We start from the raw sequence: 22,738 nt of genomic DNA on the forward strand, positions 1-22,738 counted from the left end.
TAAGAGGTCCTTCTATGGGTACGGATGGTGTCAGGGACAGTATCCAAGGGGCCAAGATTGTACAGGTTTGAGAGGCACAAATGGCGCAGAGAAGGGAACCCGCTGGCAGTTACCAGACTGAAGGTCCCTATGGATGTTTTCAGACTGAAGGCATGCTAGAGGAACCAAGTGTGCATAATATTACCTTGTAACAGCTTTGATCTGCTGTGACATCACTGATGACCAAGGGAACTTGGGATGCATTAGAACCAATTACAGAATCAGGTCTTCGATTAGAAGTCGGGAATGAGAGATATGCACCTTGATGCCCTTGCGACTTTGAAGTATGGAGGTTGACTGGATAGTGTAAAGAGTGCTACTTAGCCTTCTTGTGCTTTTCTTTGTGATTATTATTTAATAAAAGACTTCAACTGAAGAGCTGTTGGAGTTGCCTCGAGGGACTTTAACATTTCCTTTGATGTTCAGCGACCTACAGCTTCGCTTCATGGTTACAGATCACTTTTGGGTTCATGAGGGCACATTCCTCAAGACACTTAGTGCAGGTCCGTCACCAACATTAGTTTGGCAGTAACAGTTTACATGTTTTGCAGACTGGTTTACAATTTGTTTAGAGAAAAAAAAACAAGTATTGCCATAGCCAATAGGTCTTGCTTTTGGGGCCTTATAAGTGTTTAGCCAGATCTATTGACTTTGCAAATATCTTTAAGCTGTGCTGTAGAGAAGTGTGGATGCTGTGCAGCATGCTGAAAAGTTAAAATAAACAAGCATTTACAATGCAATGGTCTCGGCAATATTATAGGTAGAGCTATTGGCATTGCTCATTTTTTGTATTTTTTTTGTATCCCTAATAAATGGCATTGCCATTTATATTGGCAATAGCTTAATAGCTTGCATATGTGAGACCTATTGCATTAGCAGAGAGTGAGGTAGTGAGATAGAGAGATAGAGAGAGAGTGAGGTAGTGAGAGAGAGAGAGGGAGGTAGATGGAGAGTGAGGTAGTGAGAGACCGAGAGAGTGAGGTAGTGAAAGAGTGAGGTGGAGAGTAATGTTCTGAGGTAGTGAGATAGAGAGAGTGAGGTAGTGAAAGGGAGTGAAAGTGAGTTAGTGAGATAGAAAGAGAGAGTGAGGTAGTGAGATAGAGGGAGAGTGAGGTAGTGTTAGAGAGAGAGTGAAGTTGTGAGGTAGTGAGAGAGTGAGGTAGTGATGTAGTGAGAGAGTGAGGTAGTGATGTTTTGAGAGAGCGAGTCGTGAGATAGTGAGGTAGTGAGATAGATAGAGTGGAGTAGTGAGGTAGAGAGAGGGAGAGGGAGTTAGTTAGAGAGAGTGAGTGAGGTAGTGAGAGAGAGAGTGAGGTAGTGAGAGTGAGGTAGTGAGAGTGAGGTAGAAACGCTATCTCACAACACATAAAAATGTAGCACTTACCTGTATATCTTAAACAAACAAATAGCAATTATTTACTAGTGTCAGTCCCTAACACCCTAACACCCCCCCCCCCATATTACCATATTATTATTCGTTGCTCAAATCCCTTGTTGCAAGAAGACCTGTTCAACTATAACTGTAGGCCTGGCTATCAGGTAGTGCTGTTGTACTATGGAGTGCTCCAACACCTATGCGGTAGGGCAGCATCATATAAAAACCTCAATTGATGTATGCACTAATGCACACATATAGGGAGAAATGTCCTTTGAACTGAAGCAATCAGTGTCTTATTAACATCCTATTAATTTCTTGTTCCAAGGGAAATGCTTTGATCTTACCCCCGTATGGAATGAGGACCTTTAATGAGATTCATGTCTACGCTGGAAAGCAGGAAGTCATGGTGAAAAGAGCAACATACAGGAACGTATATATTGCCCAGATATAGCTCTCAGCTAGGTGCAAACTATGCAAATACCATATACATAAATATAAATACACATGGATCTGTTGGAAACAAGATTCTCACCTTTAACCCCTCTCTTTCTAGCAGGTTACTTCCTAAAACGCTCACATGCAACGTTCCAGCACAAGATTCATACTGGTCCTTTGTCTATTAAACTCCCTCTACCCTTTCCCGATCTTTTGGCCTTTATTACCCGCTCCGCTCCACTCACTATATACACTGATCTTTTTTTTTTTAATGGGACGTGTACTGAACACCTTTCACTTAAGCTGGAGACTCTGGTCTCCTGTTAAACCCCTTTCAAGTTCCCTCTTGACTCCCTAATGTTAATTCACATGCCCACTGCGTCACCCCCGTAGAGCTTCTACAGCGGTCAGAATTAACCTACTGACTGTGACGACAGTTTCTTCATACCTACCCCAAATATATTCACATTTACATACATTGTCCCCACCTTCGCTCTTGTGAAGTACAACTTACTCCCTATAAGAGCCGGTGTTGTGTTAGCCTTAAGCTTACAAATTTACGGGACCCCAAAGGTTAATCAAACACCTTCGACTAGAAGGGGGCTGCATGGCACCAGGGAAGTCTTTGTGATCGATCGAGAGTGCTTTGAAAGACACTGTCTTACACAGAAAAATTGAGGTTCTAAGAAACCCCCAAGGAGAAAAAAAATAAATAAAAATAAAATAAAACAGGATTTTCTCTCTAAAGCGAAATCTTATTGAACAATTGTTGCCTGGAACTTGAGTACCTAAAATTTACCTGTGATCTATGACGCTTTCCTCTTGAAGGGGAGAACACAGCAAAAAGATGTTGAGAGCACAATATCATGGCAACGCTCTATGATGCATAGACCAACAACAACCTTTTCTAGCAACAAAGGTAGTGGCTGACTGCATTAACCGGCTTAGAGCGCCCAACTTTTTAGCAAATGCATCTATGAACCCAGAAGTCACCGCCAACACTGTTAGCGAACACAATTCATTCAACAGACATCTACATCTTGGGAGAGTCAGACACTGCACTTTATTAACAAAGTTGTGCATTTTAACAATTCAAAGTTTGAGAATGCGGTGGGGGAGTGCGAGAGCGCGACGGAGGAGGGCAGAGGGAGGGGGGGGGGGGTGGAGCCGAGCAGCTCCTGAAAGCGCTGTGTGCACAAGCGGTGCTTGGCACAAGTGTGGAGCTCTGTGGAAGTCGCAGTGAGCACACGAGGAGCCGGAGAATGAACCGGGAGCAGAGGCTGAGTCACTCTCTGCAAAGAAATCGTTTGGCATAAGTGGGCACAATGGAACTAAACACACTGGCAGCGGTGGGCACAAGGGATACTATCTAGCGACAACGTTTGGCATCAGTAGGCACAAGAGGATGCTTTCTAGCGACAACGTTTGGCATCGGTAGGCACAAGAGGTTACCATCTAGAGACAACGCTTGGCATCGGTAGGCACAACGGATACTATCTAGAGACAGCGCTTGGCATCGGTAGGCACAAGAGGATGCCATCTAAAGACAGCGCTTGGCATGGGTTGGCACATGACATTATCTAGTGCTTAGCATCGGTAGGCACTTACCCTGTGTTGACCTCCTGGTTCCGGTGGACGGCCCCTGCTGCTGCTTGTCTGGGTCTGGAATGCAGTGTGAAGTAATAACTCCCTTCCGATGCCTGCTGAACTCGGATTTCCCCCTCACTGCCCCCCATCCCCACATTTTATCAAGAGATTGCGTCCGGGCTGCCCCCTTCCCCCTGGACTACACCTTCCCACCTCACCCTTCTTGTCCCCGCCCCTTCCCTCGATCAGCACATCTCCGCTCTGCCGAGTCCTCCTGGCACGGGTCAGCCCTCTGAGGGCAGTGCCTGGCACCGCCTGTCATGGCGCTTTCCGTAGCGCCCTGGCACAAACCTCAGCCTTTAACTCACCTCTAGTCCCATGCATCTCTAGTCCATCTTTGATCCTCCATTTGCCAAAGTAGGTTGGTATTTGCGTTGCTGAAGTTACAGGCAAGTGGATGGGTGTTGACCAGGATGCATTGCCTCACGTAATGCATTCTGGGACTTGTAGTGCACCATTTATTATCGTTTCAGATGCAGATATGAGCTCAAAGAAAATGATGTCTGTTAATAGCACCAGCGGCCACTTGGCACCCACTCAGGTGCGGTTTTTATTGAAGTTCTGGTGTGTATTATGCCGGTCTGTCTCTGTTACCAGAGTGTCCTCGCTCGACCTCTGTTTAGTAGGTGGGTGATTGGTAGTTCAGGTCACTCTGTTGTAAAAGGCTGCATGTTACGGTTGTTTTGCTACACTTGCAACCTAAGTTATGTTTGTTAAGGAAGCTTGCTCTAACTTTTCGTGCATTGCAGCTGCTTTTGTTGTACATGCAGGTGTAAGCTGCCACGTACACGTGGAACAACGGCTGGTCTGCTGCTCCACCTTTTATAAATGTGTTCCTTGTAACAAATTCTGTTTTCAGGAAAAGGAATAATTTCTTTTGCTGATCGTTCTACCCAACACAGAAACGAACTGCATTTCTGAATGATAATTTGCAAAATACACAAAGCAGACTTCCATTTCCTCCTGCAATGGTGCCACGGTGTACACAGAGTTCCTGCTTTCACGACTTTATTTCAGGTTGTCACAAGGTGGCAGCCCCTTAACCTCAGTGTACACCAGCACCCCCCCCCCCCCCGGGGAGAGTCTGCCTCTTGCTCTGGGGTTGTTTTTGTCCTCAGAGGGCTCCCCGCCCCTTCTCACCTCTCCAAGAGCCAGACCCTCTACCTGCCCCCCCCCCCTCCCGCTTAGTTGAACGGTTCACACCTTAGAGAGACATACGAGAGAGAACCAGTGTGGAAAGAGACCGATAAGTTGGGAGAGGAATGAAAACGACAGAGCAAGTGTGTGTGTGTGTGTGTGTGTGTGTGTGTGGGGGGCAGAATGTGTGGAGGGGAGGACCGGTGTATGAGTGTCTCTCTTTTCACACAACTAAGATCAGAGGCGCAAATGCAGGCAGCAGGGCACACATGGGCGACGGCGGGGCTCCTTCGGGCAAACAGTTCCAAAAATAGAATCTTCCCGAGCCATTTCCATACTAAGGGTCCCAGGGCAAGCCTATGCATCATGAGAAAGCCGGTTTTCTGAAACGACGGAAAGGCTGCAACTTTCCCCTCCTTTGAGGAGCAGCATTAAGCAGAATTGGTATGAATGCGGCGGGGGAGGGGGGGGTGCGAGAGTGCAACGGAGGAGGGCAGAGGGAAGGGGGGAGGCGAGCGGACCCGAGCAGCTCCTGAAAGCGCTGTTTGCTCACACCTTCACTGCGGTGCTGCGAGGAGGAGGCTCTCCTCTGCACTTGAAGACTCGGCGATGGACACTGAGGAGGGCAGAGGGAAGGGGGGGAGGCGAGCGGACCCGAGCAGCTCCTGAAAGCGCTGTTTGCTCACCTTCACTGCGGTGCTGCGAGGAGGAGGCTCTCCTCTGCACTTGAAGACTCAGCGACGGACACGGAGGAGGGCGGGGAAGGCGAGCGGACCCGAGCAGCTCCTGAAAGCGCTGTTTGCTCACCTTCACTGCGGTGCTGCGAGGAGGAGGCTCCCCTCTGCACTTGAAGACTCTGCGACGGACAAAAAAAAAAAAAAATGGCGGCCGCAAGCTTCCGGAATTTTTCGAATTCGGGGCGTGTTTTGTTGTCCTGAGTGACGGCCGACATCACAAGCTAAAGAACAGCAAAACTGACGCCCCCGAATCCGAAAAAGACGGGGCTAAATTTGAGTGACTCATCTCTCCTCCAATGGCTGGCCTCCGTTTAGGAAGCCAGCCAATGGAGGAGAGACGGGCCAGGGAGGCGGGTTCTACAGCCCTACTAAGAATCATTAAATCTCCTCCCCAGACTGCGCAAGCGCAGCCTTTAGGTCCGAGACCTAAAAATTGTCAAGCATTTTTGTTACCTTATATATGACCAAAAAGGCTTCATGTACAACTGAATGACCATATTAGAAAAAGTATTTACAATAAAAATGTCCTCAGTTTTTTGTCCTTGCAAAGCTGGCAACTTGTTTCTGCGTGTTTCAATGGTAGTTTGTTATAGCTTTTTTTGGGAGGGGTGGGCCATAAACAATCGGAGGGTGAAGGTTTCAAACTAGTACCTGTATTATAACACTAGCAGCGGATGAACGCTAGGGGACAATCAACAGACGCCAAATTCTGAGAGCAGGCTGAGGTGTTGCAGAGTGATGCCGAGGTGGTGGTGCTGCACTGGTGTTCAGGGGGTGCAAAGATGCCGAGGTGGTGGTGCTGCACTGGTGTCCAGGGGGTGCAGAGATGCAGAGGTGGTGATGCTGCTGCGGTAGCCGCAGAGTGATGCTGCTGCTGCGGTAGCCGCAGAGTGATGCTGCTGCTGCGGTAGCCGCAGAGTGATGCTGCTGCTGCGGTAGCCGCAGAGTGATGCTGCTGCTGCGGTAGCCGCAGAGTGATGCTGCTGCTGCGGTAGCCGCAGAGTGATGCTGCTGCTGCGGTAGCCGCAGAGTGATGCTGCTGCTGCGGTAGCCGCAGAGTGATGCTGCTGCTGCGGTAGCCGCAGAGTGATGCTGCTGCTGCGGTAGCCGCAGAGTGATGCTGCTGCTGCGGTAGCCGCAGAGTGATGCTGCTGCTGCGGTAGCCGCAGAGTGATGCTGCTGCTGCGGTAGCCGCAGAGTGATGCTGCTGCTGCGGTAGCCGCAGAGTGATGCTGCTGCTGCGGTAGCCGCAGAGTGATGCTGCTGCTGCGGTAGCCGCAGAGTGATGCTGCTGCTGCGGTAGCCGCAGAGTGATGCTGCTGCTGCGGTAGCCGCAGAGTGATGCTGCTGCTGCGGTAGCCGCAGAGTGATGCTGCTGCTGCGGTAGCCGCAGAGTGATGCTGCTGCTGCGGTAGCCGCAGAGTGATGCTGCTGCTGCGGTAGCCGCAGAGTGATGCTGCTGCTGCGGTAGCCGCAGAGTGATGCTGCTGCTGCGGTAGCCGCAGAGTGATGCTGCTGCTGCGGTAGCCGCAGAGTGATGCTGCTGCTGCGGTAGCCGCAGAGTGATGCTGCTGCGGTAGCCGCAGAGTGATGCTGCTGCGGTAGCCGCAGAGTGATGCTGAGGTGGAGCTCAGTGACTCTGTGGTGGCGCTTTGCTATTTAATCAAGACTTCATGAGAGGGTGATTCAGAAAGGGGGTGGTGATGGACAGATCTGAGTTAAACAGAACACTCATGCCCAGTCAAAAGATCAGGGCTTGATCCATCACCGTTTTTTAGCTCACTGCACCATCCCAGTTCAGAACCTGGCTATATGCAAATTAGTCTGACCCTGGCCCAGTGCATCATGGGAACAGGGCATACCAAGCCAATTCTTTACTGGAAAGGAATCAAGCTTCCGGGGACCGGTTTCTGGCATTACAGCCGTCTTCGACTTCGACTAATTTGCATGTAGCCAGGTTCTGAACTGGGATGGTGCAGTGAGCTAAAAAACGGTGATGGATCAAGCCCTGATCTTTTGACTGGGTATGAGTGTTCTGTTTAACTCAGATGCTCTGTCCATCACCACCCCCTTTTCTGAATCGTTTAGGCCACTATAGGAGTGGCAGGGTATGCTCAGACATGAGTCCCTTGCTCACTGCACCATCAGGATTCAAGCAAGCCGGGCCGAAGACGGCTGCAATGCCAGAAACCGGTCCCCGGAAGCTTGTTTCCTTTCGAGTAAAGAATTGGCTTGGTAGTTTGGTCTGCCCTGTTCCCATGATGCACTGGGCCAGGGACAGACTAATTTGCATGTAGCCAGGTTCTGAACTGGGATGGTGCAGTGAGCTAAAAAACTGTGATGAATCAAGCCCTGATCTTTTGACTGGGTATGAGTGTTCTGTTTAACTCCGATGCTCTGTCCATCACCACCCCCTTTTCTAATTCATGAGAGGGTGAGCACCTAGATTACCAACTTAAGATACTTCCCATTACCATACCAGCACTATGTTACTCCTCTAAGCTCTGCCACACCCCTGGCTTCCAAACACTACATAATTTGGGAGTTTCCCATACCCACTGCTGAGCACTAAACGAATAGTTTTCTTACCTGTCGGTGTAGTTTTGCAGCTTGAAGATCTTTCTGGATTCACTATGCTGTGCATTATTCCGCGGTCTTGTGGTTGGGTCCGGATTCGTAGTCTTTTTTTTTTTTTGTAGCCCAAGTGGGCGTCGGCGTCACACCTCCTGGGTGTATTTCCGGTGACGTTGGCATGCTTCCTGCGGAAGCTCCCACTCTTGGGCGCCATCTTCGGATTCTTTTTTTCCGTGTTTCTTTCGTTTCCGAAGTCATGGCACTGTCCTATTTAGGTGATATTTTACCGCTTTGTACTTTCAAAGTCCTTTTTTCTTTTTTAATCCACCTCTTCTCTCCAGCCATCCATTTTCGGGGTAGGTGGGTGGGTTCGCTAGTGAATCCAGAAAGATCTTCAAGCTGCAAAACTACACCGACAGGTAAGAAAACTATTCGTTTTGCAGCGTGAATCTTTCTGGATTCACTATGCTGTGCATAGATTTTGTAGCGGTTTCTCATCTCTGTGGCGGTTGGGTGGAAGATGAGCGTTGGCTATTGAATATGTGCTGGAGCACCTTCTGTCCGACTTGTGCTTCCTTGTTCATCTGTATATCCACACAGTAGTGCTTCGTGAACGTGTGCACCGAAGCCCATGTTGCCGCTAGACATATGTCCTGTATGGGTGTGTTAGCCAGGAAAGCTATTGTAGCACCCTTTTTCCTAGTGGAGTGGGCACATGTCCCCTCTGCTAGCTCTTGACCTGCACGTTTGTGGCAGAGTTGAATTGTCTGTGCGATCCATCGTGCAATAGTCTTTTTGGTTACTGCCTTTCCCATGAAACTGTTTGCGAATGACACAAATAACTGTTTTGTTTTCCTGTGTCCCTTCGTCCTCTCAATGTAGTGCATGACTGCCCTTCTGGCGTCCAGGCTGTGCAGGGCTCGCTCTGCGCTAGTTGTTGGTTTTTGGAAAAAACTCGGTATCTGTATAGACTGGTTCATGTGGAATTTGGATACCACCTTCGGCATGAAGTGTGGGTCAGTCCTCATCACAACCCTATCACTGTGTATTTGTATGTAGGGTTCTTGTAGCGTCAGCGCCTGAAGTTCGCTTACTCTTCGTAAGGACGTTATTGCAACCAGGAAAGCTGTTTTCATAGTTAGCATCTTTAGGGAGACCTTGTGAAGTGGTTCAAAGGGTTCCTTCATGAGTTCCGTTAGGACTATGTTTAAGTTCCATGCAGGTGGCGGCACCCGCTTGGGTGGTGCGATCCTTTTCGCTCCTTCTAGGAATCTCTTCACCACCTGTGATGTGAAGAAACTCCTGCACGTTTCTCCCCTTGTGTAGGCGACTATCGCTGCCAAGTGAACTCTTAACGAGGATGAGCTAAGGTTCTTCTCCAGCAAGTGTGTTAGGTACTTTAGCACTGTGGAGTCCTTCACAATAAAATGAAGAAGTCTTTCTTTCCTGCACCACATTGTGAATCTTCTCCATTTCGCAACGTAGCACTCCGAGTGCTGGGCCTCCGTGCCTCCCGAAGGACCCTCAGGGTGCTTTCTGGAAATCTCAGATGTGCAAACTCTATGTCCTCAGGAGCCACGCTACTAGGCTCAGGCTCTCTGGCTCTGGGTGTAGCACCTCTCCGTTCTGCATGGAGAGTAGGTCTTTCCTCCTGCCGAATCTGTGGGGTGCACACGGTCATCTCCATGATCTGCAAGTACCAGGTCTGCCTGGCCCACTGTGGCGCGACCAGTATCAGGGTCATGTTGCTCGCTCTGCACTTGCTCAGCACTCTGTGCATCAGTGGTATCAGGGGAAAGGCGTAAGCAAATGTCCCGGACCAATCTATCCATAGGGCATTCCCCAGTGACCCCTCCTCGGGCTGTCTGAATGCGAAGTTTTGGCATTTTGCATTCCGGCGTGTGGCAAACAGGTCCACTGATGGTGTTCCCCATCTGTCGAACAGCCACCTTGTCTCCTGAGCATTGAGCTCCCACTCGTGGGATGCCGATGTCTGTCTGCTGAGCCAATCTGCCTGTATGTTGTCCTTCCCTGGTAGGTGTATGGCTAGCAGGTCTATTTTGAGAGGGATGGCCCATCTCCATATCTCCTGAGCCAGCGTTGAAAGCGGGGCTGACACTGTGCCCCCCTGCTTGTTGATTTAGAACATCGCGGTGGTGCTGTCTGTCTGTAGCAGCACCTTGTGTTTGTACAGTCTTGTTTGGAAAGCTTTCAGTGCAAGGAAGATGGTCTTCAATTCTAGGTAATTGATGTGCCTTGTCGCATCTGTTGGCGTCCACATTCCCCTCACCTTGAGCTCCTCCATGTGAGCGCCCCATCCCTTCAGGGATGAGTCTGTGGTGATGGTCACTGTTGGCGGTGGGGGTGTTAGAGGCTTTCCCCTTGTTATGGTCCACCATGTCACTCCTTCTGCACTGCGTGCGTTACAACCACTAGATCCTCCCAACTGCCTGTAGCTTGTGACCATTGCTCCTGTAGCCATTCTTGAATGGGTCTCATGTGTAGAAGTACATTCGGTACCAGGTGGATGCATGATGCCATCATCCCCATGATCTTGCTCGCAGTCCTCACTGTCCGAGCTTGTCCCTTCCGGTAGAGGCGAGTTTCCTTCACCAGCGCCCTCGCCCTCATCTCGCTGGGGAACACCTTGCCCTGTAAGGTGTTGATCTGTGCTCCCAGGAAGATCTTCACTTGTTCTGGCTCCATTGATGATTTCTTCCAATGGATGGAGAACCCCTGGCTTATGAGCGTGCTCGTCACTGTATGTGCGTGCTGCTGGCATTTCTGGTATGAATTTGCTTTCACCAGCCAGTCGTCCAGGTAAGGGTATACGTGTATTCCTTGCCTTCGTAGGTGCGCTGCGAGGCACTTTGTGAATACCCTTGGTGCTGATTTTAGCCCGAAGGCTAGTGTCGTGAACTGGTAGTGGCTTTCTCCGATGGTGAACCTGAGCATATGCTTGTGCTTTCTGTTCATTGGGATGTGCAGGTAGGCATCTTTGAGGTCTATTGTGACCATGAAGTCCCCGATCTGCAATTGCGGGAGCACCTCTTGAAGGGGAAGTCATTTTGAATTTTTGCGTTCTTATGAATTTGTTCAGGAACCTTAGGTCCAGAATGGGTCTCATTGTCTCGTCTACCTTTGGCACCAGGAAGTACGTTGAGTATATTCCTGTGTTTCTTTCCTTGAAGGGTACCCGTTCTATGGCCTGCTTCCGCAGGAGTTCCTTTGCCTCTTCCTGAAGACTCTAGCTGTTTGCTTGCTAGTTGTTTTCTCTTTGGTTTTCTGCTTATTGGCCTCCCCTCCAACTCTATGCAGTAACCGAATTGGATGATGTTGAGGATCCATTTGTCTGATGTGATTTTTCTCCATTCCTGGGGGTAAAATCTTAACCTTCCTCCCACTGGTGTTATGTGGTCGTAGATGTCTAGCTTGTCTTGATCCCTCTGTACGTGCTGCCCCCTGGGATCTTTTCTGTGGGTGGGCACACGGAGTTTTTTGAAGTCACTTAGAAGCGGGCTGCTGTCCCCCTCTTCTATTCTGGTCACCTCCATTTCCTCTCCCTCGAAAGGACTGGCCTCTTTGTTGGTATTGCCAGGACTGCTTCTGCTGACCCTGCGAATCTGTCTGGTGAGTTTGTTGGAAAGCCTGGTGTGATGTACCTGGCTGGTTTCCACCTCTCCCGCCAGGCCTCCGTGACGGTGTGCCCCTCTTGCTGCCTCTGAACTGCAATGCTCCCATGGACCTTGCTGTTTCGTTCTCTTTCTTCAGTTGGCTGAGCTTCTCATCAACTGTTGTTCCGAAAAGCGTGTCGCCGTTGAACGGTGTGTTCAGAATGCTGTGTTGCACCTCTGGTTTGAAACCTGAGATCCTTAGCCAGGCGTGTCTTCTTTCAGTGACACCCATCATCATGAGCCTGCTGGAGGTGTCTGCTCCATCCAGGGCCGTCTTAAGGCAAGAATTTGCCGCGTTCTTCCCTTCTTCAACCAGTTTTTCGGCCTTCTGTGTGGCATCCTGGGGCAGGTCCTTCACTAACTGCCCCAGCTCCTCCATGATCTGGTACATGTGCCTGTTTATCAGGGCGTTGGAGGTAGCCATGCGCCAGTGCGTCACGGCATTCCGTTCGATCCTTCTGCCCACCAGATCCATCCTTTTGCTCTCCTTATCCGGTGGTGGTCCAGAGGTAGTGGGTACGTTAGCCCTCTTCCTTGCTGTGGCCGTGATAATGAGTCTGCGGAGACCATCCCCTGAATGTAGGGTGGGTCTTTTGAGGAATGTTTGTATTTTTTCTCTGTTCTGGGAGTAACTGCCTTGCATGTTGCGGGCTCCCTGAATGCTTCCTTCCCCTGGGCCAAGACGCTGTCGAGCATTGGCAGGTACTGGCTCTTTGTTTGTGTTGGGAGCAATGTCTCTAGAAGGAAGTCTGCTTTCTGCTTCTCTTCGTCGAGCTTGAGCTTGAATGCCGCTGCGGCAGACCTCATCACAGAGTTGTAGGCCCCGAAGTCGTCCGGCGGCGAGGGCCTCGAGGGATACGTGTCGACCGCCTCCTCCGGGCTGTCGGTCTCGACATCCAGGTACTCCACCTCCTGTAGGTCAGAGGGGGCCGACTGCGTCCGTCCTGCTGTCCTCTTCCTCCCCATAGTTGTAAGTATCGTAGGGATTCTCGTACTCTTCCTGGTCGTCGACCACCTCGACGTCCGGGTCTTGTTCTTCGGCGACCTAGTCTTCCTCCTCGACCACCTCCACCGGTGGCTTGGTCTTGTGAGGGATCGTGAAAGCTTTCATCTTTGCGTCGAATTCTTTCTTCCGCTGCACGATGTTTTCCATTTTGGCCTCGAGGCGCCTTCTCTTTTTCTCCATCTCGGCCGCGTGTTCCGCGTCGGATGGGTCGGCCGCTCTTTTCGGCGGTTGGCTCGGCACCGTGCCTTTCGGTGCCGAAGTTTGACGTCGAACCGGATTTTGGGTCTCTGGTCGGCGTCGGTAGTTTAGCGTCCTTGTCCCTCGGCGTCGATAGATCCTTTTCGGGGACGATTTTCGGCGACTTCTGCTGTTCAACAGCTCTCGGCGCCGGGGACTCCTTCTCAGAGGATCCGCTGGGCCTGTGAGTACTCGCGGACGCCTGGTGCTTCGGCGTTGGCGCTTTCGGGGCCTTGGCCTCGTTCTTTCGAGACTCAGAGTCTCTCGGGTTCTTGGGGGCCGGAGAGTCTCCTACCTTATCAGAAGTCTTCGTGTAATCGGTCTCTATGACCGTGTAGCTGTCTTCTTCGGCGGCAGCGTTGTCCTCTTCCTCGGAAGACATCCCCAGATCGTAGAGGGACGGAGTCGGGGCCTTCCCCTGCAGGGTGGCGTGCGCCACCCTCTGTCTCTCTCACACGAAGGGTCTTCGGGGTGAAGGCGGAGCAGGCGTTGCAGTCCTCGCTTTCGTGATTCACTGGTAGACAAAGGTTGCATACCGGGTGCTGGTCCTTCTGCGCGTACTTGTGGCGGCAGTTACGGCAGAACTTGAACGGCGTGTTGTCCATCATCGAGCGCTCAGGGCCTCCCTGGTCGCGTGTTCGTCGACGGTCGTCGAGGATCTCGATGAATTCGCCTTTTCCTTTGCTGACTCCTCGTCGATGAAGTCCCCTGGAGTCTTCAGATGAGTTTGCTTTGTGATTTCTGTATTTTCTTTTCTTCTTTCTCCAAAAATGTCTGGAGCCCAAACGGGAACGATCCAGACCCGACCGCGGAAAAAAAGAATCTGAAGATGGCGCCCAAGAGTGGGAGCTTCCGCAGGAAGCATGCCGACGTCACCGGAAATACACCCAGGAGGTGTGACGCCGACGCCCACCTGGGCTACAAAAAAAAACAAAAAAACACAAAGAAAAGACTACGAATCCGGACCCAACCACAAGACCGCGGAATAATGCACAGCATAGTGAATCCAGAAAGATTCACGCTGCAAAACTTACAGAAACACCAAATCATTGCAAATAATCAAATCCCATTATGCGTGTACTAGAGGATTGTGGCGTTACAGCAAGATCTCCTGACTCTGGAACTGGGTTAGAGTCTCTACAGTCATTTCAACATCCTGTAATTCTGGGCAAATCAATTATTCCTTCCGTGCACAAAAAAAAAAAAAGAAATACTTTAGGGTAGAGTTAGCGCTATGCAAAACTTTAAAAAATAAAAATACATAAAATCCAATAGTTTCTACAGCTCAATTGTCATGAGGTCCAGGAAATAGGAAATAGACAAAAGCTAACTCTGGGTTTAAATGGTTAACTGATATTTCTTCAGGAATTAAGTATGCAGCTGCAGGAAAAGTGATCATAGAACCGTGGCATCTGTGCATTTCTTACCTTACTAACATTAATTGGAGGCCTTTCTCGCGCTGAATGCTACGTAAAATGGGACAGACAAAAGCGATTTCTCAATGACCGCTTTACTCGCCACCAGACATTGTTCCCTGCCCATCCTTGTCTTGGCGTCTGTTGAGACCAAGGCCTTTGCGTGGACCCAGAAAATGCCATCTGTGTCGTGTCTGGGGTGTGCCTTGTTCAATGAGGAGTTAACCCCACGTATGCCTCCCAGCAAGGGCTCTGGGTAGATGGAGGGCAGAGAGCAAGGAGGAGTAAGTTTGTATAGTGCTTCATGCCACACGTGTAGCCCCGAAGCACTTTCCAAGCAGTTACGGGACCGTTCAAGTTTGGGGGAGTGGGTGCGCCTCGCTTTCGGTGCCGGAGTGGCAGGCAAACCTAAGAGGGGGAGGTGATGGGGACAGAGGGAGTGTACCTCACACATGTAATTCATTGGGTGGTGGGGGCTAGGGCAGAAGTGGGTGGGCGAATGGAGCCAATGAGAAGGGGAGGTTGGAAAAGAGGGCAGCTTATGGGGAGAAATTAATGGGGAGGTGTGAAACGGGAAGAGAATCGAGGAGAGGAAAAGGGAAATCTTGAGAGAAGGAAGGGGTCGGAGAGCAAGGGTGAGGGTGAGGGGACAAGGAATAGCGGGGTGTGAAAAGGAAGGGGTGAGAGGAACGGGTGGACTCCGAGAAAAGAGGTGGGAGGGAGAGAGGAGGCACTGATGGGTGAAAGGACAGAGTGAAGCGAGGTAGCGAGCATAAGCTGGAGAGGATGCGAGTGAGAGCCCTCCCCCACCCTGGGCAGGTGGACATGATAACACAGGGAGCTGGAGGAGGGGGGTAAAGGGAGAGCCCAAGGATGAGGAGGTGGCGACGCCGGTGAGTGATAGAGAACGAATAACAGGACTCCTCAGACAGAGGGAAATGAAGGCACACACATCGAGAGTGGAGGGCGGAGAAGAAATGAGGGAGAAAGCGAAGGTTAAAAAATAACACTGCTAAAAATATTTTTCACTCAGCACAACTGCCTGGATCATACTTTTGGGTCAATTGCAGAAAATTGCACGGAAAACGCTTGCCAAAAACGCAAGCGTCTTTTTATATAACAAATTTCTAATTTATTGACTGAAATGGAATTAAACTTCTGCTGGGGTTGGATACACATTGCAAGTTTGTGTGAAACCGCTCATTCAAATGTGCTCCTATGTTAATTCCTTTTTTGTTATTTCATATTTCTCACTATGTCATGTAACAAACAAAGATAGAACACTGAAACCAGCATACTGAGAGGGTTAAAGCCAGGGGACAGCAGATTCACTGTAGGGCTAGACCACCTAGAATGGATTCAACAAAGCAGAGGCCTGTGCTTTGTCTTAACTGCTGCGGAAAATCATTTGTAAATTCGAACAAGGAGATCTTAGCAGGTTGCCTGCAGGCTTGATCTAAAAAAAAGCAAAAGTGAAAGCAAGAGCAGTCTTCACTTTTCAAGCACTGCACTCGTGCTTGTGGCGCCGCTGCGCGCTCCTGCAAGGTGGGTGCCGCCACAATCACCAGTGCAGTGCTTGGAAAAAGTGAGGAGCGATGGCTAAAAGTCCTCCTATGCAGCGCATGGGTGCTGCGTAGGCGAGACCTAAAACATGTCAATCAACGAAAAAAGGGATAAGCATTGGAGGGCAAAGAAAGGAACTGACAGTATGCAGAGATGGTGCCTATGTGCGGCACCACTCCAGGTCCAGTATGGTGCCAGAGTACATTCTGAAAGAGGGACCTGCAGTAATAAGTATCCATCTAAAATATTCAGCATAAGAACATTACTGCAAGACACTAGAAAGACTGCAGGACTTGATAAAGAGGACTATAGTTGAAAAGGAATCACTCATGCAGTAAAATGCAAACACTGGAGTGGAAGAAGAACACACAAACAGCCAACACCATTATGTGAAAGATTAGTATGCCACTGGGTTGAGTTAGGACTGGATTGACTCAAGTCAATGGCAGAAATAAGTTTGACCAAACGTTTAAAGGAGGCAGATCCAAAGCAAACTGTCTACGGTTAATAAGTCTGATTGACAGCTATGCTGTATAAACCCAGAATGAAAAGAAGGCTTTGAATAACTACATCCAAAACTCACATCCTACAGTAAAGATATTGCATTTCCCAAGTAGCATAGAAAAGGTTTAGAGCGCAGGAGCCTTAGTATGCAACAGAATCACAAACTTTAAAGCAAATGTCCTGGTTGGAAAATGAGAATCAGACCTTAATAAAAATGGTATTAAAAAAAGACAAGTACAAAACAAGCTCATGATCCTAAAGATCGGACACAAGTGAACACGTTTTCATTTACTTTGCATCAGATTCTCCACTGTGAAGATTCAACCTACAGCAAACTAAAACAAATTCGAGCTCTATGCATTTAACTGAAAAATTATCAAAGCAGGCAAACTGAAGTACTGCCTGCATGCGATTAGAGCTGACATAAGAGGATAAAACAAATAAATCGCATCTTGAAGGTGGTAAAACTTACTCACTTCAAGTCGGAACAAGTTCCATAAACGTTTCCCAAAACACCTATTAGCAGATTCCTAAAATGGCATTAAAAATGTCCTCCAAGTTCGAGGAAATTAGTGAGGACCTTAAACTCCAGGTCAATCGGTAGACTTCGTTAACATACTCAAGTACTCTGGATAAACTAGGTCTATAAATTGTAGAAACAAAATTTAAAAAAAAGAAAGAAAACCCACACATGGTCTTCCACTGGTAACCAATGAAAGATCAATTATGCTGCAAAGGTGGTCCCATTTGAATAACCTTGCAGAAAAATGATCCCGGTTGCGTTTAGCAGTAAAGGGTGTAGTTGGGGAAGAAGGCAGAGGTTGTGCCAATTTAATCTTTTCCCCAACACACGCAAAACCGCAAAGCACGCTCCCCAAACCAGAAAAAGATGGAATAGTTGCAGCAAAAAAAATCAAATAATTCCAAGTAGCCTGTTAAGGTGATCATTTTGAAAGATTAAGACGTAGCTCCCAACGGATTTGATATGTTAGCACATATATTACCGATGCTAGAAAGATTTTCTGACGCAGAAGATTTCTTGTTAAAAAAAAAAAGTGCGTTAGACTTGGAAACTTATTAAAAAAAGATTGAAGGAAACAATGTACCTTTTTCTTTTTGAAGAGCCTCAAATCTCTCATTCATATCTTTTATTTGTTCAGAAAACTCTTCTTCTTTCACCAGAAAAAGGCTCCTCTGTTTTAAACTGGACTGATCCTTTTCCTTCAGCAATTGCTCAGACTGGGAGAGCTCCAATTTGTATTGTTCTACTTGCTCTGACACACGGCTGTAAAGATAAGAGCAAATGTCACCAAACAAAGTAATTGATAAAACAGACATTAGATAATACAGAATGCACCCCGGTAGCCTCATTCATACTAGCATTTCTGGTTTATAAAGAGGACTACTAGCATTTTAACAAGTGTCCATTTACTATAAGACAAATGAGTACGGAGTGCACATGATAAGAAACTACCTCCTCGCCATTTAGTTAGCCCAATTAAAATATCATTCCTTACCATGAACAAAGGTAAGTTTCAGTTAAACATGTCATCCTGCTACTGCTTCCAATGCAGCAGAAATTAGGGGATATACAAGTGCACTCATCCATGGTATCAAATGCTTTGAGAAAGCTAGTTGGTACGAAGACTCTTTAGACAAATGGCTACTAAAAACAAGCATTTGCAATGCAATAGGTCTCGCATTTAAATGGCAATGCCTTTTATTGATGTTTTGGTTTCTAAAACAAATAAAAGGCATTGTCATTTACAATGTCAGTAGCTTAAACTGGCGTAAATGCGAGACCTATTGTATTGCTAATGCTTGTTGTCAGAGGAGAAGCTCGCTGTGACCACGTGACTGTTCCAATTCTGAGAAATTCTTGGTTATAAATTAGACTGGTGCCATGTAATGATCTGGCAATCGGATGTATTGATGTGAAGGTCGATAAATGTATTCATGCTTCTAGACAAATGTATTGCCTATGAACCAGTTTACAACTGTAACACAAGGATCTGGCAATAGAGCTTGCCACTGATAATTTTGAGTTTCAGCACTCTTTTAGGATAGTATTTTGAACGTTTTAGAGTTTGAATTTAAGGATCCCCAAAGCGGGAACCAAGAGCTCTAAAATGTAAACTCTGAAGGAAGAACTTTGAGTCATAAGATCATTTTTTAGGATTCCCCCTCACCTTGGGGTTGGAGCCCTGTACTACCTCACCCCCCTCCCCCGCCAATACAATATCAGTAGATATCCATTCTATCACCACAGCTCTGTGAAGTGAATGTGGTGGCCTGTTGCACATTATAAATCATAAATAAATATCCTTTTGAAAGTAGAACTCAAATGTCATGACTACTCCACACCCACTTTTCTGCCATGACTATTTTAACCCCTAGGGGCCGTCCGAAGTCAGTAGGCATGTGCGGAGGACGTCCGAAGCACGCCCCCTCCATATATCACCCGCACCGCAGTGGAATTGGCGCTGCGGTCAAGGGTTAAAGTAATAGTTTGGAAAACATTTATATGTTCTACATATGTATACTTTTAACATCGTGAATCCCAGCCTCTCTGTTACATATACTTGAAGGGAAAACGTTGAGCTGAGCTGGTTCAACAGGCGACATAAGTGGAGGTGAGGAACAGCCATGGCCATAGAGTTTAACAGAACGTGAATTTCTATTTTTCTTTTAATTGAATTAGTGTATGTTTTCACATGCATTCTAAGAATCTGGCCCTCTGTCTGCTTTTGCTTCCCTCTTGCAATAGTGTCATGGTAAATACAAAAAAATGACCGATCCTTATAATTAGTTGTCCTCACCAACATTAACAGTCTGCAGTGGGTGAGAAACTTTGTAAGCCCGCATTCAATATGAATGTTAAGTGATCACTTCAAAGGATTCTCTTCTGCCTTTTTCATTAATCATGATCCCCTTGAGCATAGTTGTGACTTTTGTTAAAGGTCATTTTCACACTTGTGAAAGAACTCTGCTGTAACTACTGCAGCCTTAGGGTAGAAAGTTACACAATTATTTACAAGGTATGGAATAGGTGATCCACACTGGTTGCTCAGACACAACAGCTCCAATACCCACAAGATTAGTGAGAAAGTGAGCTTTGCTCTGCCACCAATGGCTTGCGGAATGTGTGGGGCATGGATAAAAGTTTTACGTAGAAAAACAATTAGATTATATATTTATTAATGTCGTGCTGTTCTTACCCTTTGCCATCAAAGTTAACACATAGCAAAATAAAATAAATATATCTGGCATGTGTGATGTGTGACAGGAGGCTAGGAATTGAATGAAAGTCAAAATCACTGAACTAATAACAGAATGCAATATGATGTAATCACATTTGCCCTACTGTAACGGTCTTTACTTTTCATTATATGCTTAACCCACGCCTGTGCAGGCTGTCCATCAAAATCAAAAAGTCACGGACATATAGCATTGCAGGCTAAAGTGATTATTAAAGGGGTTGAGTGTTTAGAGACAGGCCAGTTCCACTTTTGTGCACTAGTGAGATCATGCTTAGTGACTGAAAACAACAAAGCACTTAACACCAATTCCGTAGTAGTGGGCAGAGGAGTAGTCATACAAATAAACTGCCAAGTGGTGGTAAAAAAACCCACTCGAGCAATGGAAGATGTCATATAAAACAGACTAGTAATGTCGGAGAATGTTAGAAGCGGCTGTCTCTAGTTGGCAGAGGTATACACTTCTGACAAATAGGGACACCTTTTCTAGTCAGGGCAAGGGGATCACACACTTAGATAACCCCTGCTCACCCCCTTGGTAGCTTGGCAAAGCAGACAGGCTTATCTCAGAGGCAGTGCGTTAAGCATTTATGACCACATACAGTAATAAAGTGAATACACTACAAATGGACACGACACAGTAGTATTATAAAAATAAGGATTTTTATATAAGGCTTAGCACAAGACCAAATAACGACAAAAATATACCACAATCTTAATAAATACTCTTGGAAGGAAAAATAATAGTTCAAGCGTAATTTCTTCTTAGCACAAAGTCTTTAGTATCAAAAGCAACTCTTCTTTAAAACACAGTTCTTGGCAACAATGTAACCCACACGGGAGTCACACGACGTCGAGGCAAAGTTAATCCAAAGGTTCGGCGTCGACCGCGAGGAGCGCTACGTCGAGCCCGGAGTCGCACAGACCCCCACAACACAGTACCTTGGAAAAGTGAAGCACTCTATGATCAGCGGCGTTGAGATGTCCGGCGTCGCGTCTTCGGCGTCGATCGGGCCTCGGAGTCGGGGCGATCCGCAGCGGCGTCGACCGAAGTCAGGTGGGAGCAGAGCTCGAGATGAAGCAGGATACGGCGTCGATGTTGCAAGAGTGAGCAGCGCTCACGGCGTCGAGAGGGCTCGAAGTCGATGCGATCAGCAGCGGTGCAGACACGAGGTCACTTGGAGCTGGAGCCGAACTCACTACTCACTGGCGTTGTTGCTGGCGTCGATCGAGCCCGGCGTCGAGGAAGCGGGACACTGGAGCCGTTACTCACGATGTCGAGCTGGATTCGGCGGCGTCAGTCGGCGTCGAGATTGCTGGATTCTTTCAGAGGTGCTGGATTCACAAGTACCAGCAAACAGCACTTTAAGCAGATGAAGTCCTTTAGCCCTGTGACTTCAACAGGAGACTGGCACTCTTCCAGCCCTTGGAGATTTTCTTAGCAAAGATTGAGAGTACACACACAGTTCCTCTCTCCTGGTTCCTTGGCAAAAATAAAGAGGCAATGCAGGATTCCCCCAACAAACACTCTGGCAGAAGGGGTAGGCAGTCCTTAGATCAGCAGGCTTCTTGTCCTTGGTTCAGGTTTCCTCGTCAGAAGTGATCTGAATTCTTGGTTCAGGGGTCCTTCTCTTATACCCCTTTTTGGCTTTGATCCCTTTGTCCATGCAGGGGAATTTCCCCCCATCTTGGGTTTGTTGTGGGTGTTGCCAGGCCGAAGCACCTGGCCTATTCACTGTGCAGGGCAGAGTCTTCAGCCGCCCAGCAGGAGCGGAGCCAGCATTGTCACTGGCAGGGGCAGGGCCATCAGTTGCCCGGCAGGAGGTGGGCCAGGAAAGTCCCAGGCAGGCACAGAGTCATCAGTCGCCTGGCAGGGGGGCAGAGCCAGCATTGTATCAGGCAGGGCAGGCTATCAGGAGCTACTCTTCCCCTACTCTCAATGCAAATGCCCCACTCACCCCACACTGACTCATTCAGACCTCTGGAGCCACCCAGCTCCTGTCACACGCACACCAGAACCAGCAGAGACCGGTAGACAGTTAGACAAGAAAATAGCTACTTTCTAAAAGTGCTATTTTCAAACACAGAGTCCAAAAACCATCCACACAAACGGATGCGTTATTAAACCCTGAGTTCAGGGATACCAAACTCGACATTGCACCATGCTCCCCGAGCCCGCTAGGATTATAGCATTAATAATCCTGGCAGCCCATTCTAACTGATGGAGAGCAGGTTACCTTACAATAGTGAAAAACGACTATGGCTGTAATTCACTATTAGGACAGGCCAACCTTGTCAGGCTTGTCCTACCTTATGCTTACAATGCACCCTGCCCTTGGGCCTACCATAGGGGTGACTAACATGAAGTTAAGGGAAGGTTTAGGGACTGGCAAGTAGGTGTACTTGCACAGTCTGCGTGACAGTACCAGACTGCACGTGGTCTAGCAATGGTAGACCTTCAGACATACTTTTACTAGGCCGCTCTTGTGGGTGGCACAACACGTGCTGCAGGCCCACTAGCAGCATTTGTATTTACAAGCCCTGGCACTCCTGGTGCACTCTACTAGGGACTGACAGTAAACCAAATAAGCCAAACATGGAATTCAATCAATACAGCAATTTCACATAGGGAGCACTTGCACTGTGGCACTGATCAGCAGTGGCACAGTGCCCAAAGCAATATACCAGCAAAAACATCGTAAACAGAGGAGGCAAACAGAAAAAAGGGAGGAGAGACTCATGCCAATGATGTCAGGTCTAACAGAGAACATTTATTGTAACTATTGAATTTGGTTGATCACAAATAGATCAGAAATATTCTTCACCTTTTCAACCAGTGCTTACACACATGGCCTACAAAACATTGGAAGTGCCACCAGTGGTGTAGTCCTTTGACAAATGTGTCAATAAAAATAATATCAGTTATTGGTACCGTTAAAAAGGACCCAATCTGTCTCCCTTCAATGGTAGCTCGGTTATACTTCTTTTAGCAGTCATCTCGTGTCTTTGTATTGATCTACTTCTGCTGCTCTTATCGACCCTTGTTGAAGGATACAAGAGGTTCAGTGCTGCAGGCATTTTCTGACACTCTGTGGTATATGTGATTCTAAATCTGCCCTGCTTGTAAAGCACTGG

The 22,738-nt window shown here is 48.0% G+C and overlaps 1 protein-coding gene across 2 annotated transcripts in view; it reads right to left on the reverse strand.

Moving 5' to 3' along the window:
• Positions 1-22,738, reverse strand: part of HMMR (hyaluronan mediated motility receptor) — a 472,605-nt gene that overhangs the window by 221,783 nt on the left and 228,084 nt on the right. For both annotated transcript variants that reach the window (XM_078653402.1, XM_078653403.1), the window contains one exon: positions 17,453-17,631. In XM_078653402.1, coding sequence (XP_078509528.1) covers positions 17,453-17,631 — 179 coding nt within the window. The remainder of the gene's footprint in view (positions 1-17,452; positions 17,632-22,738) is intronic.

This window comes from Lissotriton helveticus, chromosome 7 (genome assembly GCF_964261635.1).
Source record: "Lissotriton helveticus chromosome 7, aLisHel1.1, whole genome shotgun sequence".
Taxonomy (NCBI): Eukaryota; Metazoa; Chordata; class Amphibia; order Caudata; family Salamandridae; genus Lissotriton; species Lissotriton helveticus.